The sequence below is a fragment of the Heptranchias perlo genome, chromosome 6, assembly GCF_035084215.1.
Source record: "Heptranchias perlo isolate sHepPer1 chromosome 6, sHepPer1.hap1, whole genome shotgun sequence".
Lineage (NCBI taxonomy): Eukaryota > Metazoa > Chordata > Chondrichthyes > Hexanchiformes > Hexanchidae > Heptranchias > Heptranchias perlo.
In genome coordinates, this window is record NC_090330.1 from 43,146,909 (window position 1) to 43,173,770 (window position 26,862).

A 26,862-nucleotide genomic window follows, 5' to 3' on the forward strand; every position below is an offset into this window, starting at 1 on the left:
AAATTTGATTGGTATCCTGCACAACAGTCCACCTGGTATAAGTTTACTATGAGTTGCAAGGCTTTGGAGAAGTTCACTGGGTAATAAGGTTGATTTTGCGAGACCAATTCTGGTTCAATGGGGAATGTAGAAGAGCGTGTCAGGAGCAACACGAGGCATACCTTAGAATGAGGCACCAGTCTAATGAAGCAACAGCACTTGCATGCCAAACGTCGAAAGCAGCAGATATAGATAATATTAAGTGGTGCCACAATCAATAGATCAGAACAAAGCTTAGTAGCCTTACCACATCTAGTTGAGAATTGTGGGCAATCTGGCAACTAATAAGAGGAGGAGCCTCAATGAACATCCCCATCCTTATCCATGGTGGAGCCCAGCAAATAAAGAGACAAGGCTGATGTGTTTACAAGCTTTTTCAGCCAAAAATGCCAATTGGATCATCCTACTGAGCCTCCTCCCAAGATCTCCACCATCATAAATGATGGCCAGCGTCCAGCCAATTTGTTTCAATCCACATGACATTAAGAAGCAGCTGAGTACATTGGATACTGAAAATGCTGATGGCCATGATAACATCTTGGCTCTAGTGCTGAAGACCTGCACACCAAAATTAGCTGCTCTCCTAGCCAAGCTATTTCAGTGCAGCTACGACACCAGTGTTTACCTGACAATGGGGAAAATTGGCTAGGTATATCCTATCCACAAAAAGCAGGATAAATTTAACCTGGCTGATTATCACCCTGTTATCTTACTCCCAATTATTAGGAAAGTGATGGAAGAAGCCATCAAGAGTGCCATCAAGTGACACTTACTCACCAATTATCTCACCGTGCTATATTTGTGTTCTATCAGAACCATTTGGCTCCTGACCTTGTCACAACCTTAATCCAGTCATGGGCACAAGAGCAGAATGCCATAGGAGAAGTGAGAGTAGCTTCCTTCAACATCAAAGCAGCATTCGACCAAGTAGAGCATCAAGGAGCCATGGCAAAAGTAAGATCAATGCAAAAACCCTCCAGTGGCTAGACTCATACCTGATACAAAGGAAAATGGTTGTGGTTGTTGGATACCAGTCATCGCAGCCTCAGAACATCACTGTTGGTGTTCCTCACAGCAGGATTATTGGCCAAACCATCTTCAGCTGTTTTATCAATCAGTTTCCCTCTGTTATAAGGTTAGCAGGAGGGCTGTTCATTGACGATTCCACAGTGTTCAGTTCCATTCACAATTCCTCCAATAATGAAGCAGCTCATGCCAGCTCACAGCATGTCCTGGACAATATCAGGCTTGGGCTGACAAGTGGCCGGTAACATTTTTGCTACATAAGTGCCAGGCAATGACCATCTCCAACAACGAAAGTCCCAACCAGCTCTCCCAATCTTCAATGGCACCACCATTGCCGAATCCTCCTCCACTATCAACATCCTGAGGGTCACCATTGACCAGAAGCTTAACTGGATTAGTCATATCAACAATGTGCCTACAAGACCACGTCAGAGGCTGGGTACTCTGATGAATAGTTCGCGTCCTGATCACTCAAAGCCCCTCCGCCATCTACAAGCTGAAGTCAGGAACGTGATGGAATAACCACCACTCGCTTGGATGGGTAAAGCTGTAGCAAAGCTCCAGAAGCTCAACATATCCAAATAAAAGCAGACCGCTGTTTGATCAGCGGTCCCGGCATTAGACATAATATTCACCCCCTCCACCACCAGCGCACTGTGGCTGCATTATGTACTATCTACTGGATGCAATGCAGCAACTTGCCAATCTTACTTCAACAACACCTCTCAGCCCCGTGACCTCTACCAGCAAGAAGGGAACACCATCACCTGCAAACTCCCCTCCAAGTCACACACCATGAATACATACTGCCGTTTCTTTGTTGCTAAGTCAATATCCTGGAATTTCCTACCTAACACCATTGTGGGAGCACTATCAACACAACAATTGCAGCAGTTCAAGGAAAAGGCCCACCTCCACTTTCTCAGGACTACCAGGGATGGATCATCAATGCAGCCTTGTCAGTGTCGCCCACATCTCAAGGTCAAAAATGAAAAAAAAAGTCCTTCAGGGAAGGGAACCTGCCACTCATACCCAGTATGACCTACATGTGACTCTAGTCCACACTAGAGCTGGGAATTTATGGGATTTCCACCGCACGTCCGATAACAAAATTATAATACAGCACTAATTCCTAGGCTATGACTTTGTCTTTTATTTTGTTAATTTTAGAGGAAAAATCAGATTTTATTTGTTACATGGATCAGAAGTTTTGATATTGGAACAATAAGATTTAAGCAAGAGTTCAGAGGCTTCCTTGCTATCATCTTGTACAGTATGAAATTTGAGATTCCCTCAGTGAAATATATCAGATCTTATGGGATAATATTTTCATTCTTACTTTTCTGACTATTCCCTTAAGTTCCAGTACACTCAAAATTTCATTTTGTTTGAATAGATTCTAGAAAGCATCAGATTTTCTTTCTGACAAATTGTTATGTCACTGTTAGTGACTGAACGTAATGTTCTCTCAATCAGAGACTGTGTTAATGTCCTGGAGATATGCTGAAGCATTAATGGTCAGCTTCCTAAGATTAATAATAGATTGTAGAGTTAGAGGAAAGATAATGACTGCTTTAGTCTAAGAATGTACTGTTAAGCACAGTCTTGGAAAGGAAGTAAGCATCCAGGTTATTATCTCTCTAGGTTTCCTAATCTATTTCAGGCACTGTCATCCCAAGCATACAGACATGCAAATGTTAACCCTGTTTGACAAAACTCCTAAAAAGCAGGTTTAAATACTAATTACCAAGTTATTTATAGAAAATTAACATTTTTCCCCATTTGGTAATAAGGTAGAAAGATTGAATATCAAATGGCTTACCTCCCATGCACATGCAATTGATGCCTTAAACAAATAGTATTTGTCAGTAAAATAAACAGTGGGTTAAAAACTCAACAGAATTGGCTTAAGGCTGAATGCAGCACAGGGCTGAATAAGAAAACAAATGGGAAGGTGATAATGAGGTAGTCTTCAATGTAGGTGAAAAGTCACTTTTGCTGAAGCTTCCCTTTATGCTGATTTAAAAAAAATCTTTATTCAGCATGCATGGTTTTAAATAAAAACCACAAAACAATGGCTGGATGAACCCATGCAGTCATAATACCTGTTTCCTATTATTGCAACCTGTAACTGTGACTGGGCTTTGTGGAGAGACGCACTTCTAATCCATGGTGGTGGGTGGAGGGTTAAAAAGTACATTTTAGATAGGCACACTCGTTTAAGAGTGAGTCCATGGAAGTGCCTGACTGCTCCTTCCTACTTTGTGTAACATCTATCAATCAGGTAAAAAGAAAATAACTGAAAATAATGGATGTATTTGGAATAAAAACAGGAAATGATGGAAATACACAGAAGGTTCATCAGTAGCTGAAAAGGGAACATGTTGGTTGATGTTTTGGAGCTGTACTCTTCATCAGAACTGTGACATTTCTAACAAAAGGTCTACCACGGAAATGTTAACATATCCTTTTTCTTTTCAGCTGCTGATAAACCTCTTGTGTCTTTCCAGCATTTTCTGCAGCTATTAATGATTCACTTAAATGCAATGCCATTCTCAGTCCAGCAAAGGAAAGGCATTTTTCAGGACCAATATCTGATGTTACTTAGTATTCAGGGCTTTGTGACATGCACAGAATGTGTAAGTAAATGAAAAGTAAATGAATTCAGACAAATTCTTGCATGTTTTAGAGTACATTCAATCCTATGGAAGTGCGAGAGAAAAAATAAGTCCTGCACATATGCATTTGGACTAGCTCAGCTATTCAATATCCACATATGTGACAGTGAGACTTGTCTGGCCTCTGACAGACTTGTCCACTTTTCCTGTAAAAACACATTTCCTACCAAATAATCCATTCAGCATCAAACTAGAAATGGTGAAGAAGTCTATCAATCAGACAATGGCCAGAATGCTAGAGGTGCAGAGCTACACACAATGAGAATGATAACGAATGCAGAAAAAGTAAAAAATAGAAAAAGAACCAGCAAGCTACCTACCCATTACGCTCACTGTAATGCGAATAGAAGTGAAGCACTTAAACAGCTGAAATAGTATTAATTACACAAGCTGATGTACAACATTATGTTTCACAGCAATTTTATATAATGCAGTGGTGCAGTGTACTTTTTGTACCGAACAATCACTGGTGTATAATAAGGATGTAATGGTATGGCTAAATTACTTTTTAACATGGAGTATTCTTCCAAGTAGAGCAATTTGCTGTTCCATATTTGACAGACTTTGAGACGTGATTTTTGTCCTGCTCCTATAGGGAGCGTAACTCATATTCATGTGACTTACATTTGGATATGGTAGCAATGGGAACCTGCTGCTCAATGACTAAGAGCATGTACACTCTATCACAGGAGCTCCATCGTGATCTGCATACTCTTATCTATGAGCATTTACACAGCCTGTAATTCACAGAGAATGGCATCTGTACATTCTTCTGTGCTTTTCCTTTCTTATGGTAAGGTTCACTGTAGATAGCCTTTCAAGAAGGCAGAAATATTCATTCTAATTCTGATTCTAATGCATCAGCACAGTTTGAACACATTAAAATATTTCTATGACTGCTCTTTTCACAACTTCTTTCATAAAATGACAGCTTTTCTTGCTAGTTTTTAACATTCATTTTTATTTCTCCCACTTCTCCTTGTCCCATGCATTATCCTCCAGCTAAGAGAGTGGGCAGATGGCCTGGTCTGAGGCCCTTGCTAATGTTATCCTTGAGCTGTCCTCCAATCATTGTGTGATAGCGCTCTGGGCCGACTCATTTGTTAATTTCTATTTCTTGTGTGCTAGGAACAAACTGTTGCTTACCAACCATGATTAATGGTAGTGTCGAGATTTGGAATCACTACATGGGGATCGCGGATGCAAACTAAAGTTGGACTAGCTTTTCATCTTTTGTTAAAAACAGATGGGATGCTCATATTTTATTGTAATTAGCAACCTACTAACAAAGTCCGAGAACACACAGCTTGGAAAGTAAGATTCTTGAGAAAATGATTTTATTAGTGGTAACCAAAAATAATAGCAGTCAATCAAACACGTTTTCAGTAATGATCCTCCAATATTCAAATTAACTAATATAAAAGTCAAAAAGTTTATTAATCCAATCATATAGTCAGCAACTTTTGTAGAGAATGGTTCAACAATAAATGAGAAAATCTCAGGCTACTGAAGAGGCCCAGACTTTTATCACTGCTGTGGTGATTCTTTGAAATTGGACCCCTCATTAAGCTCATTAACACAAGATCTGTCTGGAGTAAAATATTCACCTTTCAATGTGATTGTACATGCTGAGCGCTGTGTAATTGCATCAATAATTACTTGGATTTGGCCTTAACAAATAAAAAACTTACATTACACACTTTTTGCTAATATTCATCAGACCATTATTGGAGGGGCAAAAATTCTCACACCAATGTTAAACATTAACAAATAGTTCATTAGTGCTTTCTACTGACATTTTTTAGTTATGATTACTTTTTCACTAAAATTAGCAAAAGTTGGAATGCCAATCCCAAAATGCCAATTTGTGGCAAAGCATATTGGACCACCAGGGCACTGTGTTTTAATTTGCTTTGCTGATTTAGGCTGCTTCATTGTCCTTATTAAGCATCATAATATGTGCTGAATGTTAAATCTTTGAAGGTCTGTATTTGGGGCTAGCTCAATAAAACTTCTTAACTTCATTTTGTTACTACTGCAGCTCAAGTTATTACCCCCCTCTGCAATGACATTCTCAGCAGGAATTGACTCAGAGGGGTTACTGAGCCTGATGATGTGCTGGAGCTGAGTTAACAGGCGAAGTGGCCTAATAGCTCCAGAGGCTCATCTCATTTCAAGATCTGGTGGAAACATAAATCAGCTAAAAGAACAGAATAATACATCTCACAACTACAAGATATTATGGAGAAAATGCAGAACTGGAAGTTATTCTAAGGTTATAATATAATTGAGGGGGATTAGTTGATATTATGAAGTACAAGGAAAAGCTTCAACAGTTTATCTTCGTCATTACTCTTTCTTCCTCTTTTCTGGCAATTTTCCTCCCTCCCTCTTTCCAGCAGAGAAAGTCTTTTGCTGTGGTATATTGGTGCCAGGCTTCCTCTAGTACCTCACTCAAGTAGCTATTCTTCATGTGCGAGCCTTGACAATGACTGTCAGCAGGCTATTTAACACTGGTGGGGGCATCACAGCTGAACCCAATCCTGTCTTCAAATATGCACATTTTCATCAGGAGTCACTGGATAGTGATCTGGAGAGGGAAACCGTCTTGATTTTCTCCTCTCTAACTCAAGGGCACCAAAGTTAATTGTACTGCCTTGTCACTATCTGAGCTGAGATGAGCTAACTCAAAAGATATTGGCAATCTGACCTTGGGTCTTCCTGATCTGTATAGGTCAGCTACTCACTGCTTCAACCAGTTGAGGAAGCCATTGAGGGAGCCTGCTGAAGCCTGGTTTCAAACTAACAATACCTACTGCTACTTTTATGAGGTAGTTTTGGTTCTGTTCCTGTGTTCGTAGTGGTTCCTTATCACTGGCACATGAAGATGTTTGTACTGATTAATGACTGTGACATCATTAGTGCAAGTTTATTAAGCAATCCTTTCTCGTTGATTAGTGGGAAATTATTTGGCAGGTACATATTATTAAAAAAAACAAACTCTAGGCAGTGAATTTAGCTGCAATCCAATCTCCAGGCTCAGACGATGGTTGTGAAGGAGCCGAATTAATACAGTCATTAATCTGGGATACTTTAGCTTCAATTCTGCATCTTAATTCTGCTCCCTCACATTGTTGCGCTCAGTAACCCCTCCATGCCAATTCCTCCTGACAATGTCAATCAGCACTTTCCATGCCTTGAAATCATGAATTTCTCCAGTCAAAGGAATTTTCAGATTTTAAGCTAATTAAACACTTTTTAACAATTGTAAACAATTTTACAACACCAAGTTATAGTCCAGCAATTTCATTTTAAATTCACAAGCTTTCGGAGGCTTCCTCCTTCCTCAGGTGAACGATGTGGAACGATTTCCACATCGTTCACCTGAGGAAGGAGGAAGCCTCCGAAAGCTTGTGAATTTAAAATAAAATTGCTGGACTATAACTTGGTGTTGTAAAATTGTTTACAATTGTCAGCCCCAGTCCATCACCGGCATCTCCACTTTTTAACAAAACAGCAGAAATAGACATTAAAAAAATAAAAATTGATTATGCATTGTAATTTTGATTTTTTTTTAAGGGGTACGGAAGGTGACACATGCTTTTTAAAAAGGCAATGTCTTCATTAATAAGTGTTTGGCAAACGTGTTTCTGATGAAGACAAAGGAGGTAAAAGTATTATTTTTGACATGCAATACAATGATATATTGCCATGAAATTTAGGTTATTCCATTATGTGATTGTAAACAAGTGAAAGTAAATCACAAATTTTGAATGAAGTCAATGTCCCTTTAAGTCCGATATGCCTATTGTAAGCGGTGACACCACAGCTTGATTTACTTGCAACCCTCAATAGTTTCATAAACTGCAGAACCCACCAACCAAATATACCCCACCAATAGGGTCAAAAAATATTTTTTTAATATAAATTCCCAACAAGTTATTATAAAGATCTCTAACCTTCATTTTGGTCTAATTGTCATTGTTACATGGCCTGGTAGCTGCTCTACTTGAGTAGTTTGGTTGGTCCAGTGGTGGAATGGTCTGGTAGGTCCAGTGGTGGAGCGACCTGGTAGGTCCAGTGGTGGAGCGGCCCAGTAGGTCCAGTGGTGGAGCAGCCTGGTAGCTCTAGGGTCTGAGTTGCCTGCAGCCCCATTGATTGAGTAGCTTGGTAGCTCCAGCGATTAAGTAGCCTGGTAGCTTCAGTGGTGTGGCAGCCTGGTAGTTCTAGGGATTGAGCAGCTGGTAGCTTGACTGGTTAAGTGGCCTGGTAGCTCCGTGAGCAGTTTCAATAACTGAGCGTTGGAGTCCAAACTGAAAGCCGTACACTTAAATCCTGACCTCTCTGGCCAATGAAGCTTGCTTAGCCTTTACAGGCACTTTCTTTGGATATTTGCTAAGCTGGTAGAGAGGGCACAACAAAGCAGCATATGATGATGGAGAAAGGTAGGAGGAGAAGAAGAAACTCTGGTAGAACAAATTCCATATAGAAGAACGAGGAATCAAATCCCTACATTACAACAGTGCCTACACGTCATGGTTTGTGAAGCATTTTGGGATGTCTTGAGGTCATGAAAGGCACTATATAAATGGTAGTTCTTTCTTTCTTTAATTGATTGATCAAAGTGTAGAATTAATGGGAACTAGGAGAGGTCTGTTGATTGCAGTGTCCTGCTCTGTTGACTGAACCAGCACATGTAATGGTTGAAAGTAACAAAGGAGGCATCTGGAGATCAACAAGTCAAGCAAAAAGAAAAAAAAACAAAATAAACGTTACTCACAGTAAGAATCCAGAGTCCTTTGGGTTTCTCCCCCCAAGAATGGACACTCATGAATGTCCAATTTTGTAGTCCTGTTTTGCTGTTATCTGCTGTACGGACTTCAAGTAATTTAGATTTGGTACCATATGGGGAGATGAGAGAAATGCTAAGATCACCACGGCAGATGCTTGACATGCTGATAGTCACCTGAAAAAAATTAAAATACTTAAGCATGTACAAAATGTGACAACCCTGACTACCCAATACTGGTAGCCACTGAAGAGAAATAGGATCTTCTAGATGTGTAAAATGCTCATGCCAGCCATGTCCATATGATTAACATTTTGCAGCCATTATACTGTATTTTATTCCATATCCGTTGTGTTGAATAACCATCACAGTTAACTCCTATGACACTCAATCTGCCCCATAAGGACCTCAATCCTCATACGTGAGGGGTCAAAGCTCAGAGCTGAACAACAATCAAAGAATCATAGAAAGGTTATAGCATGGATAGAGGCCATTTGGCCCATCGAGTCTGTGCTGGCTCTATGCAAGGACAATCCAGCTAGTCCCACTCCCCCGTCCTATCCCCATAGCCCTGCAAATTTTTGCCTTTCAAGTATTTATCCAGTTCCCTTTTGAAAGCCACGATTGAATCTGCCTCCACCACACCACCCACCTCCCCCTGGCAGTGCATTCCAGATCCTAACCACTCGCAGTGTAAAAAGGTTTTTCCTCCTATCACCTTTGGTTCTTTTGCCAATCACCTTAAATCTATGTCTTCTGGCTCTTGACCCGTCTGCCAATGGAAACAGTTTCTCTCTCACTATTCTGTCTGGACCCTTCATGATTTTAAATACTTCTATCAAATCTCCTCTCAACCGTCTCTGTTCCAAGGAGAACAACCCAAGCTTCTCCAGTCTATCCACATAACTAAAATCCCTCATCCTTGGAACATTCTAGTAAATCTTTTCTGCACCCTCTCTAAGGCCTTCACATCTTTCCCAAAGTGCAGTGCTCAGAACTAGACACAATACTCCAGTTGTGGTCAAACCAGTGTTTTATAAAGGTTCGTCATAACTTTCTTGCTTTTGTATTCTTTGCCTCTATTTATAAAGCCCAGGGTCCTGTATGCTTTTTCAACCACTTTCTCAACCTGCCCTGCCACCTTCAACGATTTGTGCACATATACCCCCAGATCCCTCTGTTCCTGTACCCTTTTTAGAATTGTGCCCTTTAGTTTATATTGCCTCTCCTCGTTCTTCCTAGCGAAATGTATCACTTTGCATTTTTCTGTGTTACATTTGTGGCATTTGACCTTCTGTCTGAGTACAATTGAAGTATCAGACACCAATGGCTGTCATTTATTAGTCCCTTTATTATCCTATGATTCTCATGGAGAACTTCTGCCAATAGTGGTGCAGAGCCAGTTCAAGCATCATCAAATCTCAGTCTGATTTGCTGCGCCACCTGAACTGAGATACATCCGAGGTGGTGGCCTGGTGATGAAGTAATGCTGTCCAGTCTGGAGCCAACACAATGCCCCAGGATCCAAAGTGCATCATGACACCACAATATGGGGAAGAAATTTGAACCTCCCAACTATGGTCGGTGCAACTGCAAGAGATTGGCCCGAGGATTTCCCCGAAATTGTTCCTCGGGCCTCATCTTAATGGAAGGCAGCTTGCCAGTCGCCATGGGACCAATTTGGGTTGGCTGCTTTGTTGTCAGCCCCCTCATGTAAGTGCTGGGAGGTGGAAGGTGGGGGCGGGAAGAGGAGAATGTGGAGGTTAATGCGCTTCTGAGCCACAACCAGTGGCCCGAGCCTTCAACTCCATTCAGACTGAACATTCTGAAAAGTTTTCGAGCATTACAGGCTGTCATATTAATAAGAACATCCTGCTAAAATGTGACAGGGTAAACATCATCAGATGTGGACAGAATTAACATTGAAAACCTCATAGGCACTGTTGACATAGGAATTTTGAGTAGAAAGATGACAGGACATACCAATTTTAATAATATATTGATAGATAAGAACACTGGGCAGTTAGAACACCTTCCTTTCAATTCTTACCTGAGTTAAAGTACAAAATGGCGGGATTAAAATTTGTTTCTGTTAGTTGCAAAATGAGTTTGGAGAGTTTCAGTCCCGTTCTTGGTAAACATGGGTGCAGTATACCAAAATTACAATGCTGGGCACAAAATGTTTTAAGGATTATCAGCGCCATACCGGTGCAGTTGGTTGCGTTTTTCTGGGGTTGGAGTAGAGACGTAGAGGTAATTTTCTGAGTATGTGCCAGTGGCAGTGAACTTTCTCTGCCGCTAATGGATATTGGAAAATCACGGGCATGCTGCCTATGATATTCTGATAAGCAGCGGATGAGGTTCCCCGCCACAGGCATGCATGTGAAAATTACCCCATAGGGTTGACCTGGAAATGCTTGATACTCGGTGCAAAATTTGGAAATTATTCCATTCCCCAGCATTGCTACTTGTTACCAGGGTACTCATTTCAACCATTTCTCCCCCCAAAAAAACTGTGGGTATAGAATAATACAATTCACACCAAACTCAGTGTATTGGTGATAGCAACCTTGGGTTAGTATGATTTCATGCTGACTGCATCATCATGCGCTCAATCTCAGTCCTCTGTCACTATTACCAGCAAAATGAATGTGGTGCATCAAACAACATATAATTATTCTACATTTTAGCACCAGTGGGATTATTATGTTAAGCACATGGCTGAGAACACTGACAAACTTCACATATGATTGCAACATTAAATTCAGCTTCATCGGAGAGTCAGCCCCGTAACCATGGCGGTGTCAGCCAATTGTTTTACCAAAGCATTGCTGAATGAGGCCATTTTATGGGTAAAATACTTAGCTGAGACCGCCATGGTTACAGGTCTGACTCTGATGAAGCTGGATTTTAATGTGATTTATTTGACAGCCATTAGAATTCCGTCTAGTCTCCATAACAGTGAAAATAAAATCAATATTACAAATGTGATAACTTCATATACTTAACATATCATTATGGCAGTTAAGCCATTCCAAGGTAAATGAGTGGACTGGGACATTTGCTTGGTTTATTCACACTGTAATACACATTTATAAATTCCAATTATGCCATAATTTGCCACAATATCAACTATTTTATCTCTTTCTGATAATCAGTATTGGGCACAACATTGTTTTTAAAGGTTGCAGTTGCTGTTGCTTTAATAAAGTTGAGATAATAAAAGTAATATGTTAAACTTAAGTGTCAACTTGGCTCAGTGGTAGCAGTCTCATCCCTGAGTCATAATGTTGTGGGTTCAAGTCCCACTTCATGTGTTGAAATCACAAACTAGGCTGACATTTCAGTGCAGTACTGAGGGAGTGCCGCACTGTCAGAGCCCTACCTGCCCCCATGGCTCCTATATTTACATGGAGCTGGGAAGAGAGCAGGGAGGAGAATCTTTGGATGGGAAACCCGAAAGTAAGGGTTTCCCGCACGTCATGATGTCATTTAAATTTTTTCAACAGGTTTGGCAACTGACAACCAGCCAGATTGATAGGCTGGCTGCCTGTCGGGCGGGAAAGCAACCGGGGCCTTTGGAGTTTGGATGGGGGGGGGGGGGCGGTGGGGTTGGGGAGAGATCGGGATCTTCGGGGTTTGGATGGAGAGGCCGATCGCGGGGGGATCGGGGGAAGTCGGACCCGTGGGAGGGGATGTTGGAGATCATGGGGGGGGAGGGAGAGCAGTCGGCGATCATGGTGCGGTGGTGGGGGGGGGGGGGGGGGAGTTGAGCAGTCGGTGATCACCGGGGGGTGAGCAGTTGGCGATCGCAGTGGGGTGAGCAGCTGGAGGTCGCAGGGGGGTGAACAGTTGGAGGTCGTGGGGGGGTAAGCAGTTGGAGGTCGCGGGGGGTGAACAGTTGGAGGTCGCGGGGGGTGAGCAGTTGGAGGTCGTGGGGGGTGAACAGTTGGAGGTCGCGGGGGGGTAAGCAGTTGGACGTCGCGGGGGGTAAGCAGTTGGAGGTGGCGGGGGGTGAACAGTTGGAGGTCGTGGGAGGTAAGCAGTTGGAGGTCGTGGGGGGTGAACAGTTGGAGGTCGCGGGGGGGTGAGCAGTTGGAGGTCGTGGGGGGTAAGCAGTTGGAGGTTGTGGGGGGTGAACAGTTGGAGGTTGCGGGGGGGGATGAGCAGTTGGAGGTCGCGGGGGGGTGAGCAATTGGAGGTCGTGGGGGGGTGAACAGTTGGAGGTTGTGGGGGGGTGAACAGTTGGAGGTCGCGGGGGGGTGAACAGTTGGAGGTCGCGGGGGGGTGAACAGTTGGAGGTCGCGGGGGGGTGAACAGTTGGAGGTTGCGGGGGGGTGAACAGTTGGAGGTTACGGGTGGTTGAACAGTTGGAGGTCGCGAGGGGGTGAACAGTTGGAGGTCACGAGGGCTGAACAGTTGGAGGTTGCGAGGGGGTGAACAGTTGGAGGTTGCGAGGGGGGAATAATTGAAGATCGGGGGTGTGAGCAGATGAAAGTTGGGGGGCTGAACAGTTGGAGGTCACGGGGGGGTGAACAGTTGGAGGTTGCGGCGGTGAGCAGTTGGAGATCGTATGGGAGGTTGATCAGTTGGAGGTCGCAGGGGGATGAATAGTTGGAGGTTGGGAGGTTGAGCAGTTGGAGGTTGCAGGGGGTTGAGCAGTTGGAGGTGGCGGGAGGGTGGGGGTGAGCAGTTGGAGGTAGCGGGAGGGTGAATAGTTGGAGGTAGCGGGGGGTTGAGCAGTTGGAGGTAGCGGGAGGGTGGGGGTGAGCAGTTGGAGGTAGCGGGAGGGTGGGGGTGAGCAGTTGGAGGTAGCGGGAGGGTGAATGGTTGGAGGTAGCGGGGGGTTGAGCAGTTGGAGGTAGCGGGAGGGTGGGGGTGAGCAGTTGGAGGTAGCGGGAGGGTGGGGTTGAGCAGTTGGAGGTGGCGGGAAGGTGGGGGTGAGCAGTTGGAGGTAGCGGGAGGGTGAATGGTTGGAGGTTGCAGGGGGTTGAGCAGTTGGAGGTAGCGGGAGGGTGGGGGTGAGCAGTTGGAGGTAGCGGGAGGGTGGGGGTGAGCAGTTGGAGGTAGCAGGAGGGTGAATAGTTGGAGGTAGCGGGAGGGTGGGGGTGAGCAGTTGGAGGTAGCGGGAGGGTGAATAGTTGGAGGTAGCGGGGGGTTGAGCAGTTGGAGGTAGCGGGAGGGTGGGGGTGAGCAGTTGGAGGTAGCGGGAGGGTGAGGGTGAGCAGTTGGAGGTAGCAGGAGGGTGAATAGTTGGAGGTAGCGGGAGGGTGGGGGTGAGCAGTTGGAGGTAGCGGGAGGGTGAATAGTTGGAGGTAGCGGGAGGGTGAATAGTTGGAGGTAGCGGGGGGTTGAGCAGTTGGAGGTAGTGGGAGGGTGGGGGTGAGCAGTTGGAGGTAGCGGGAGGGTGGGGGTGAGCAGTTGGAGGTAGCGGGAGGGTGAATAGTTGGAGGTAGCGGGAGGGTGGGGGTGAGCAGTTGGAGGTAGCGGGAGGGTGGGGGTGAGCAGTTGGAGGTAGCAGGAGGGTGAATAGTTGGAGGTAGCGGGAGGGTGGGGGTGAGCAGTTGGAGGTAGCGGGAGGGTGGGGGTGAGCAGTTGGAGGTAGCGGGAGGGTGGGGGTGAGCAGTTGGAGATCATGGGGGTGGGTGGGAGGCGTTGGACATTGCGGGGTCCGAAAGCGGGGCATGTAAAGAGTTAGCTAGTGGGGGCCGGGGCAAGCAGTCCTGCTCCTCCTGGTCCACAAGCAGTGATGTAAATGCACTTACCTCATGGATCTGGCCTTTCTCGCTTCCCTTTAACTGCTGGGATGTTCGGGACCTGGGAAACCCAGCCTCCATGGGTTAAAGATAAAAATGTATGGTAAAATGGAGGCACGCAGCCTCCTTAAAAGATTTCACTTACCGACCTGCCTCCTGAGAGCAGTGGTTGGTTGCCTGCCCCCCGACTTGTCTCCGACCTGACCTGCCTCCTTTAAAACCGTAAGTGGTCACGTTGGAGCCGGATTGGGGTCGCACTTCAAATTTCTGCAAATTTTACCTCCCACCCGACCCTAACCCACCAGTTCTTGGGGGTTAAAGTCCCTCCCCCCCATAACACTATTTGAAGATGAGCAGTGGGAGTTTTCCTGGTATTCTGGCCAACATTCATCCCTCAACCAACACAACTAAAACAGATTAGCTGAAGATTTACTTCATTGCTGTTTGTGCACAAATTGGCTGCCACATTTGCCTATACAACAACAGTGATTACACTTCAAAAAGTAATTAATTGGTTGGGACATCCTGCGAACATGATAAGTGCAAGTTTTCTTAAGCTTAATTTCTGTTGCTTTTTCTGGAAAATGCAATGATACCGACAATAATCCCAGCAATGAGCACACTGTGCAACACCTGCTTTGGCAGCTAGCTGCCCTGCAATTATAGATGGCACATTAGAAATGATTACATTTTCCTGAGACCAAACTCAAAATGCTTTCTGGTTCAAATGACCTCCTTTAAAATCTGAATGACATATTACCACAGATGATATAGGGCAGCACAACACCATATCCAATGCGATGTCTCTCAGAACATTAGAAAGAAAGAAAAAGCTAACATTTACATACAGTAATACTGTATCACGTCTCTCACAAATATCCCAGAGCACTTCACTGACAATGAACACATTTGAAGTAAAGTCATTTGTTGTTAAGTGGGCAATTGCGGCAGCCATTTTGTAGACACCAAGATCTCACAAACAGTAATAGGATGAATGATTAGTTAACCTGTTTTTTTGATGGTGTTGGTTGAGGCATGAATGTTGGACATTCCCTACTCTTCTACGAATATTGTTGTGGAATCCTTAATGTCCAGCAAACGGTGCTTCGGTTTAAGTGGCCCAGAAATTGCTTGGAGCGGCGAACCAACACAGCTCGCCGTTCCATAGATTTATACTAACCCACTAACTCACTGCGGTCTTTACTGGCTGCACTTCCTCTAATAGGAAGCAGAGAAAAGTCCAGTGTTTGTTCAAGCGAAGCTAGGATTCATGGGAGAAGCAAGAGGATCACTCTCTCCCCACGACCAATCAGATTGCAGCATTTTTGACAAGCTGTGAAACTGTTTCTGCAGGTTTTGAACATAAGATCCAGGAAGTGAAAGGGACAACATTAGAATCAAAATGTAAAAACAGCTATAGACAGTGAAAAAAAGAAAGGGTAAGAAATAATCAAATTATATAAAAGAGAAAGAAGGGAAAAGTGAAAAAAAATTTAGCATTTTTTAATTTACATTTTTTTTAATGACCAAAAACTATTAAAACAAGGAGTAGTGAGACTCCACATTTTTAAAAGTTAATTTTTGGTTGTTTGGGAGTCATTAAGACTTAGCACACTATTAAAACATAGTTTAGACCTGATATTATTAAGCATTCCTGTTTTGTGGCGTAATTAGTTACTTTCCAGCTGGGCAGATGAGCAAGTTGGCGCTGGTTCAATGATTTCACTGATTGCAGCCGGCGATATACCTTTAATTCGAAGCAATCATGTTGCTGGTGAGCCAGGAGGAGCAAGTTCCAGATTTCCGTGTTTCACTGCGCATGTGTGAACACCGGAACTTGCTCTTCGATTTCGCCACTAACAACGGTGAGAAACGGTGTTTCTTTTCACAAACAGCAATAGGATGAATGACTAGTTAACCTGTTTTTTTGATGGTGTTGGTTGAGGCATGAATGTTGGACATTCCCTACTCTTCTATGAGTACTGTTGTGGGATCTTTAACGTCCAGCAAACGGTATTTCGGTTTAATATCTCATTCGAAGGATGGCATCTGCAACAATGCAGCACTCCTTCAGTACTGCGCTGAAGTGTCTGCTTAGATTATGTGCTTAAATCCTGGAGTGGGACTTGAGCCCACAACCTTGAATCCATGACTAACACACAGAATCATGTGACACTGGATTATCTATTGCAGTGAAGCAAAATACATGACTGTTGGTGTACTTATTAGTAATTGATAAAAAGGAGCATAAAATAATTATGAATAAATCTGACCTCTGTCTTGGCAATTTTTAATTGCTCAGACGAAACATTTAATTTTCCTCTACAGGTTAATTTACCCACCAGTGAAATTAGCAAAGATCAGTACAATGAAAGACTTGACAAAAGAGATAGTTGTCCATATTGCCAAGTACTGGCTCCCAAATAAATCTTCAACCTTTGATTGGGTTACAGCGTAAATAATCCTATTATCAGCCACTGTGACCAGCAGGCTGAATGAACTGAATTGCACAAATTTCCTATTGTTGCATATCCAACAAACTTGCAGTCAGACAGATTTAACAGACAACACCAAATTTTCAACACTAAAATGTCAGTGAAAATATTTGTTCACGTTTATATGAAGCATTTCATCCATACATAAACGGATATATGTCAGCCATTATTGGCTTTGTTTGTTAGGACTTATTAAAATATTGCTGGACTGGTGAAAGCTGTGTTTGTTGGCGACTCTCTCACCTGTACATGCTCGAGTGTGTCAATTGCGTTCGCTGTTCCCATGCACGCATTTGTTGTCAGATTCAGTGTCAGAGAGCGTTTTGTAGGTATAGCTCTAGAGGATTCAAGGGAAGAGAGAGAGAGAGAGAGAAATAAAAGCCATTTTAAAGAAACAGCAGTCTTTAAAGAAAATGAGGCATTCTCCAGTCACTTAGGCTGCACAGATCTAGCACTGTCTGATGGTGCCCCTGCTTTTTTTCCTGAATCTTTCAAATGTTCTGTCTTTTTCTTAATCTCTTCTGAGAAAGAGGCTTGAAAGTGAGTTGCAGGTCAAGGCAATAATTACCCGCTGCTAGGGATGCTATCTGATAGCCTGTTCTACCTTTGCAACCATGAATTCCCCAGTCAGTGGGGACTTCAGGTTACCTATTCTAGTCACATCACTTTTTGCTGATGACAGCATTATATCTTCATCCATCACATTTACATTTCAAAATGCCATACTGCTGGTATTGATTAATTATTAACCACTCTGGTCACTTGTGAGGATTATCAAGTCTCGATTCCAGGTTATTGTCCTCTTTCATTTCCACACTGTTTCCTTTTATACTTACACATTTCAATATGGATATCCTGAGCTGCCTCTCAGGACTGAGCATATGATGCTGTAGATTAGTGCCACTAACTAAATTACATCAACTAAATGGCATAATTTTAAAGGGGGTGCAGGAACAGAGAGACCTGGGGGAGTACATACACAAATCTTTGAAGGTGGCAGGACAAGTTGAGAAGGCTGTTCAAAAAGCTTACGGGATCCTTGGCTTGAAAAACAGAGGTATACAGTACAAAAGCAAGGAAGTTATGCTAAACCTTTATAAATCACTGGTTAGGCCCCAGCTGGAGTTTGTGTCCAATTCTGGGCACCACACTTTAGGAAGGATGTCAAGGCCTTAGAGAAGGTGCAGGCAAGATTTACTAGAATGGTACCAGGGTTGCGGGATTTCAGTTATGTGGAGAGACTAGAGAAGCTCGGGTCGTTCTCCTTGAAGCAGGAAAGGTTAAGGGGATATGTGATAGAGGTGTTCAAAATCATGAAGGGTTTTGATAGAGTAAATAAGGAGAAACTGTTTCCAGTGGCAGAAGGGTCAGTAACCAGAGGATACAGATTTACGGTAATTAGCAAAAGACGCAGAGGCGAGATGAGGAAAAATAATTTTACGCAGCGAGTTGTTATGATCTGGAATGCACTGTCTGAAAAGGTGGTGAAAGCAGATTCAAAAGGGAATTGGATAAATACTTGAAGGGGAAAAATTTGTAGGGCTATGGGGAAAGGACAGGGGAGTGGGACTAATTGCGACTCTTTCAAAGAGCCAGCACAGGCACGATGGGCTGAATGGCCTCCCTCTGTGCTGTATCATTTTGTGATTCTATGATTCTAACCGTTAGTAAGCATGATGAAAATGTAAATGGCGCTATTGACTAGGGATGACTTTGGGACAGGTAGCTTGATGGCGAAGTGTGTTATTGTTCCAATGTGCCGCCAAGGGGCCGGAGTTCATGCGTGCAATTTTCCAATAGCAACTTTCTGATCTTTACTGTTTTTGAGGAGAGGTCAAAGGTTTGCCCACAGAAGGTGAGGTAAATCTGAATTTACCATTGAGAAGCCAACTGAGCAGCAGAACTGACAGAAAGACTGGGAGCAGGTTGCCTTTTTTGCCTTGCAGCCAGAAAATTGATTCATGGTATATAGGCACAGAGTGCGGCACATACAAAAACCATGGGGTGACAGAATATGCGCAATACTAGGGAATGTTTCTTCAATGTGATTCCAAACTCAAAATGCTATAAAGCATCTAGTATCCTACATTACAATAGTAACTACACTTCAAAAAGTACTTAATTGGATGTGAAGCCTTTTTGGACATCCTGAAGTCATGAAAAGCACTATATAAATGCAAGCTCTTTCTTAGTCAAATCGATGAATGCTGTTTCCTGATGGGCTAGTGGGAGAGCCACTTTCACCCCTTCCATTGCTAGGGGGATAGAATATAAAAACAGGGAGGTATTGCTGCAGTTATATAAGGTATTGGTGAGACCGCACCTGGAATACTGCATACAGTTTTGGTCTCCATACTTAAAAGACATATTTGCTCTCGAGGCAGTACAAAGAAGGTTCACTCGGTTAATCCCGGGGATGAGGGGGCGGACATATGAGGAAAGGTTGAGTAGATTGGGACTCTACTCATTGGAGTTCAGAAGAATGAGAGGCGATCTTATTGAAACATATAAGATTGTGAAGGGGCTTGATCGGGTGGATGCGGTGAGGGTGTTCCCAAGGATGGGTGAAACTGGAACTAGGGGGCATAATCTTAGAATAAGGGGCTGCTCCTTCAAAACTGAGATGAGGGGAAACTTCTTCACTCAGAGGGTGGTAGGTCTGTGGAATTTGCTGCCCCAGGAAGCTGTGGAAGCTACATCATTGAATAAATTTAAAACAGAAATAGACAGTTTCCTAGAAGTAAAGGGAATTAGGGGTTACGGGGAGCGGGCAGGAAATTGGACATGAATTTAGATTTGAGGTTAGGATCAGATCAGCCATGATCTTATTGAATGGCGGAGCAGGCTCGAGGGGCCGATTGGCCTACTCCTGCTTCTATTTCTTATGTTCTTAAAACAAATTAGAACCATGTCAAATCACAAGTGATTGGTTGATCTGCTGAAATACTTAATGGATAGTTGCCCAACTTGAGTGCCAATGGAGATTGGTATTCGTGGTGAGGCTTTTCAGATGGCATCCGAACAATGAACTGATAAAGTTGTAGAGATCCGATTACTTTATTCATATCAGGAATGCTTTAGCATTGCAACCAAGTTTTTCAGAATAGCCCTGAAATTTCATGGAGTCACTTGCCCTGCTGATGCACTAAAGGACAGGACTTCCATCCCCCGATCCACTCTAACATTGACCTGGCCGTAGAGCACAGAATCAGCTCATTTTCATACCCACTGTTACTGGCTGACTGCAACTTCTGTGTAACATGGGAGTACTGCACTTGGGGGAGGGTGTGGGGGGAGGGGGCAAGTGGAAATTTCAGGAACAGCCTTTAAATAGCCAGGAAACACTGAAGATTTCAACTGTAGGCTGGGTGAGCAGCAGGTAAGTAGTGGATCTTTTGCAAGGTTCGATTGATTGATAGTAATATTAGCTGTAATAGATCATAGAATTAGAGAAAGTTACGGCACAGAAGGAGCCCATTCGACCCACCATGTCCATGCTGGCCAAAAAAGAGCAATCCAGCTTAATCCCACTTTCCAGCGCTTGGTCCATAGCCCTGTAGGTCACGGCACTTTAAGTGCTCATCCAAGTACTTTTTGGACGAGTTGAGGGTTTCTGCCTCTACCACCCTTTCAGGCAGTGAGTTCCAGATCCCCACCATCCTCTGGGTGAAAAAAATTCTCCTCAGCTCCCGTCTAATCCTTCTACCAATTACTTTAAATCTATGCCCCCCGGTCACTGACCCCTCTGCTAAGGGAAATAGGTCCTCCCTATCCACTCTATCTACTCCCGTCATAATTTTATATACCTCAATTAAATCTCCCCTCAGCCTCCTTTTTTCCAAAGAAAACAACCCCAGCCTATCCAATCTTTTCTCATAGCTAAAATTCTCCAGCCCTGGCAACATCCTTGTAAATCTCCTCTGTACTGTCTCTAGTGCAGTCACATCTTTCCTGTAATGTGGTGACCAGAACTATGCAGAACTCAAGCTGTGGCCTAACCAAAGTTTTATACAATTCTAGCATAATCTCCCTGCTCCTATGCCTCAGCTAATAAAGGAAAGTATCCCGTATGCCTTTTTAACCACCTTATCTATGTGTCCTGCTACCTTCAGGGATCTGTGGACATGTACTCCAAGGTCCCTTTGTTCCTCTACACCTCTCTGTATCCTCCCATTTATTGTGTACTCCCTTGCCTTGTTTGCTCTCCCCAAATGCATTACCTCACACTCTCTGGATTGAATTCCATTTGCCACTTTTCTGCCCACCTGACCAGTCCATTGATATCTTCCTGCAGTCTACAGCTTTCCTCCTCACTATCAACCACACGGCCAATTTTTGTATCATCTGCAAACTTCTTGATCAAGCCCCCCACATTCAAGTCTAAATCATTAATATATACCACAAAAAGCAAGGGACCTAGTACTGAGCCTTGCGGGACCCCACTGGAAACAGCCTTCCAGTCGCAAAAACACCCATCAACCATTACCCTTTGCTTCCTGCCACTGAGCCAATTTTGGATCCAACTTGCCACTTTCCCTTGGATCACATGGGCTTTTACTTTTTGACATGCCTGCCATGTGGGACCTTGTCAAAAGCCTTGCTAAAATCCATGTACACGCGTTACCCTCATCGACCCTCCTTGCTACCTGCTCAAGTTCGTCAGACACGACCTTCCCTTAACAAATCCATGCTAACTGTCCACGATTAACCCATGCCCTTTTAAATGATGGTTTATCTTGTCCCTCAGAATCTATTCCAATAATTTACCCACCACCAAGTTTGGACTGAGTGGCCTATAATTACTCGGTTTATCTCTTGCTCCCTTTTTAAACAACAGTACAACATTAGCAGTCCTCCAGTCCTCCGGCACCACGTCTGTAGCCAGGGCGGATTGGAAAATGATGGTCAGAGCCTCCGTTATTTCCTCCCTTGCTTTTCTTTACAGCCTGGTATACATTTCATCCGGGCCTGGCGATTTATCTACTTTCAAAAATGCTAATCCCCTTAATAATTTCTCTCTCACCACGTTTATCCCATCCAATATTTCACACTCCTCCTCCTTAACTACAATCTCTGCATCATTCCCTTCTTTTGTGAAGACAGATGCAAAGTATTCATTAAGAGCCATACCCACATCTTCCGCCTCCACAAATAGGTTACCTTTTTGGTCTTTAATAGGCCCTACTCTTTTCTTAGTTATCCTCTTGCTCTTTATGTATTTATAAAACATTTTTGTGTTTTCCTTAATCTTACTTGCCAGTATATTTTCATACCCATTCTTTGCTTTCCTAATTTCTTTTTTAATTTCACTCCTGCACTTTCTTTACTCCTCTAGGCTTTCTGCAGTATTGAGCTCTTGGTGTCTGACATAAGTTTCACTTTTTTGCCTTATCTTACCCTGTATGCTCCTTGACATCCAGGGGGCTCTAGATTTGGCAGTCCCACCCTTTTTATTTGTGGGAACATGTTTACTCTGAACCCCTTGAATCTCCCCCTTGAACGCCTTCCACTGAGCTGACACTGATTTACCTTCAAGTAGCTGTTTCCAGTCCACTTTTGCTAAATCACTTCTCAGCTTAGTAAAATTGGCCTTTCCCCAATTGAGAACTTCTATGCCTGTTCCAACTTCGTCCTTTTCCATAACATTGCTAACTCCAACTGAATTATGATCACTACCAGCAAATTGCTCTCCCACTGGTGCTCCTTCCACCTGCCCAGCTTCATTCCCTAAAACAAAATACAGAACTACCCCCCACTCTTGTTGGGTTTGCTACGTACTAGCTAAAAAAGTTCCCTTGAATGCAATTTAAGAATTCTGCGCCCTCTATACCTTTTGCACTGATTGTCTCCCAGTTAATATTAGGGTAGTTGAAATCTCCTACTATTACTGCCCTATTGTTTTTGCACTTCTCAGAAAATTGCCCACATATTTGTTTTTCTATCTCCCTCTGACTGTTTGGGGGTCTATAATACACTCCCAGCAGTGTGACTGCCCCTTTTTTATTCTTTAGCTCAACCCATATGGCCTCATTTGATGATCCTTCTAACATATCATCCCTCCTCATAATTGTTTCTTTAACCAATATTGCCACCCTTCTTTTTTATCCTCCTCTCTATCGCATCTGAAAACCCTGTAACCAGGAATGTTGAGCTGCCATTCCTGCCCCTCTTTAAGCCACTTTTCCATAATAGCTAAGATATCATACTTCCACGTGTCTATCTGTGCCCTTAGCTCGTCTGCCTTATTTACCAGACTCCTTGCATGGAATTATATACCTTTAAGCACCGTCAAACTTCTTTATTGTCTGGTTTCTAACCTTTGTTTCCTCTGCCTTCCAAACTCACTTACTAATTTTCTGCCTTCCATTTCTAGCTCTGTTTCTCTCCCTTCTGAATCTACGCTCAGGTTCCCACCCCCCTGCCAAGCTAGTTTAAATCCTTCCCCACAGCACAAGCAAACCTCACCGCGAGGATATTGGTCCCGGCCCTGTTGAGGTGCAACCTGTCTGGCTTTTACAGGTCCCACCTCCCCCAGAACTGGTCCCAATGCCCCAGGAATCTAAAGCTCTCCCTCCTGTACCATCTCTCCAGCCACGCATTCATCTTCCCAGTCCTCCTACTTCTATACTCACTAATGCGTGGCTCTGGGGGCAATCCGGAGATTACTACCATTGAGGTCCTGCTTATTAATCTCTTTCCTAACTCCTTAAAACCTGCCTGCAAGACCTCATCCCTCTTTCTACCTGTGTCGACCTCTGGCTGTTAAGCCCCCACTCTAGAATGTTCTGCAGCCGTTCGGTGACATCCTTGACCCTGGCACCAGGGAGGCAACATACCATTCTGGAATCTCGTCTGTGGCTGCAGAAACGACTGTCTGCTCCCCTAACTATAGAATCCCCTATCACTATTGCTCTCCTGACCTTTCTCCTCCCCCCCGTACAGCTGACCCACCCATGGTGCTGTGGACTTGGCTCTGGCTGCACTCCCCAGAGGAACCCTCTCCCCCACCAGTATTTAGAAGTGAATACTGGTTCAGAACTGAATACTGGTTAGCGAGATGCCCTCAGGGGATTCCAGCGCTACCTGCCTGGTCCTCCTTGGCTGTCTGGTGGTCACCCAGACCCTCTCTGCCTGCACACTCTTAAGCTGTGGGGTGACCACCTCCTGTAATGTGCTATCTACGTGGCTCTCAGCCTCACAGATACACTGCAGTGACGCCAGCTGCTGCTCAAGCTCTGAAACCCGGAGCTCAAGCTCCTCCAGCTGACGACACTTCCTGCACCTGTGGTTGTCCAGGACACGGGAAACGTCCTGGAGTTCCCACATGGCACAGGATGTGCATTCAACGGGACTGAGCTGCCCTGCCATGCCTCGATTTATTATATTATTATCTAAGCTAAACAAAAACCAACTTAAAAACTTAAAAAAAACACTCACCAGATAAAGAATACTCACCAGCTACTCACCAATCAGTTCCTTCCTTTGTTGGGCTGATGTCACTTTAGATGTTTTTTCACCTCTTTCCTCTAAATGGCTCATGTGAGATTTTGTAGCACTTTTAAAGAATGTCGTCTAGTGAACGAGCAGGTAGAGCCGCCCAAAGAAGGCAGCAGGGCATTTGGAAGGAGGCAGAGAAGGAAAGCCCAACATTTGAAAGGGATTGACATTCAGATGCTCCTGGGTGAAATGCAGCAAAGGAGAGAAAGACTGCTGGGTGCCCATGAGAAGAAAATTGTCTTGCATGCCATGTGGAGGGAGATGGCAATGAAATGAAGTACCACTTCTCTCATTCCTAGGACTGCAGCAAAGTGTAGGAAAAGGTTCAATGACCTGACGAGGGCAGGCAAGGTACCACACTGACCATAGTCTCTTTTCTTCCTTGGGTACCATGGGCACCAATACATGGTTCACTCTTGAAAATTAACAGCTGCACAAGTCAGCCTTCACACTGCACTGTGGTTCAGGGCTTCACTAACTCTGTATCTTGTAATGTATGCAGCCAGCTTTACTAACAGGAATTACTTGCATGCATCAGCTTAAAACCTCTTTCCACTTCAACATGTTGCTACCAGTGGATCTATTCCATCAGCTGTCTCATGCCACCTGGAAAACATTCATCAAATGCTAGCCTTAACCTCATTCAAGCAACCTTGTTAGAGAATAAATCTTGCACATAATGCCCATGAAAGGCGAGGGACCAGAGGAGGCATACCAGACATTAGAGAGATGACCCCCTGAGGAGTAGGCCATAGAGCTCTAGGGATGTACACCACTGGAGCCATGGGAACTGACAATATTGGTGGGACAATTAGTGGGTGCAGACCTAGGTAACCCCCATGACGTCCCTTTGAAGCAGCAGTCAGCCAGAACCTTCCTTACCCTTCACTTGATCTCATGGGGTTATGTTCACTCATCCTTAACTTATCCTCCTTTTCTGCAGATGCATCACAGCAATGGAGGGCAGAGGATGATGATGATGATGAGAAAGATGATGAGGAGGAGGAAGGGGGAGGGAAGAAATGTTTTCCTGGTGGACTATGACGATGATGGGAATGATGATAAAGAGGAAGGCAAGGTTAATAACCAGGCCGCACTAGAGTCCCTGGAGCAAGAGTTGGCCTCATGTTCCTCTGATTCAATCCCCTCAAACTCACCCCCTGTGTCATTTTCTTTCTCCTTCCCACGCAACAGCTCAGAGACTTTCACCTGGGGAGAAGCAGATAGTGTAAACACGGATGGGGCACTGCGTGATTTACTGAGCACGAGGGAGCCAGAGGAGGGGGTGGGTGGGTAAGGATGTGCCAGCTTCCCAGTGGAGGCTTAGGAGAAGGTTATTCCTGGCTTGGGAGCTGTGGGACCTTGATCTTCTGGGTACTCGCTTGAAAAGAAGAACTTCTGAGGAATGTCAAACCCATTGGGGGCTCTGAGGTCAGTCTCTGAGAATGTGCGACAACTGACAGCTGTGACTCGGGGGTCAACTGCCCAGTTTTGTGGTAACATTAGGGAAGATTTTTCCTCCTTGCAGGCACCAATAGAGCACGTGGTAGATTCACTGAAGCACAGACTGCAGTGTTGGTGACTGTAGGGAACAGATTAAGCAGAACTTTGTACACTGGCTTTGAGGCATTTGGGGTTGGGACACAGGATGCTGTCTCTCAGGGCTTTCAAGTTGGATAACTGCTATTAGACTAGCCAGCCCGCTGATCAGTGGAATCACAGATCCAACGTCTAGTAAAATGGCGATGGCTGGAGCTGAGCTGTACGATACTGCCATTTCCCAGGACAGCAGCACACTCCGGGCTCCCAGCCCATCCCCTAAGAACATCATACAAGTGGCACATAGGAGGCAACATTAGGCTGACCAGACAGAAGTTCAAGAGATGCAGCCAGCAGGAGGTACCTCCCAGGGCCAAGCTGCCACGAGAGGATGGAGACAATAAAAGCAGCCAACCATCTCTTGCGACACTGCCCCTCAGGTTGCAGCCAGGAGAAGTAATAGCATCGGAGAAAGAAAGGCACAATCAGCCACCCAGGAGGAGCAGAGTGTGAAGAAGGAAAAGGAAGGCTAGTGTTCACTGATGAAATTGTAAGTGAAAAAGTGCAATTATTCACTGTTCAGTTATTCATGGTTGTTACAGATTTAAGGTAATTGGTGAAAGAACCAGAGGTTAGATAAAAAGAATTTTTTAATGCAGTGAGTTGTTATGATCTGGAATGCACTGCCTGGAATGGTAGTGGGAGCAGAATCAATAGTAATTTTCAGAGGGGAATTGGGTAAATACCTGAAAGGGAGAAAATTGAAGGGCTATAGGGAAAAAGCCGGGGAGTGGGACTAATTGGCTAGCTCTTTCAAAGAGCCGGCACAGGCACGATGGGCCGAATGGCCTCCTTGTGTGCAGTAAGATTCTGTGATTCTATGATAAGAAAGGGTGCACTTACTTTGTGCTCAGTTATTCATGGAGTTTATAAAGACATGCGTGATGAGGTAAGGGACAAAGAGGTCTGAGATGCTGTGAACCTCTTGCCTGTGTACTGCACTGAAGGAATTATAATTTCTCAGAAGTGGCAACCACATTCCA

At 44.2% G+C, this 26,862-nt stretch overlaps 1 protein-coding gene across 1 annotated transcript in view; it reads right to left on the reverse strand.

The window, feature by feature from the left end:
* Positions 1-26,862, reverse strand: part of LOC137322945 (PC3-like endoprotease variant B) — a 544,890-nt gene that overhangs the window by 25,353 nt on the left and 492,675 nt on the right. Inside the window, exons 15-16 of the mRNA XM_067986203.1 lie at positions 17,027-17,120; positions 8,524-8,709 (exon numbers count right to left, since the gene is read on the reverse strand). Of these exons, the coding sequence (XP_067842304.1) occupies positions 8,524-8,709; positions 17,027-17,120 (280 nt within the window). The remainder of the gene's footprint in view (positions 1-8,523; positions 8,710-17,026; positions 17,121-26,862) is intronic.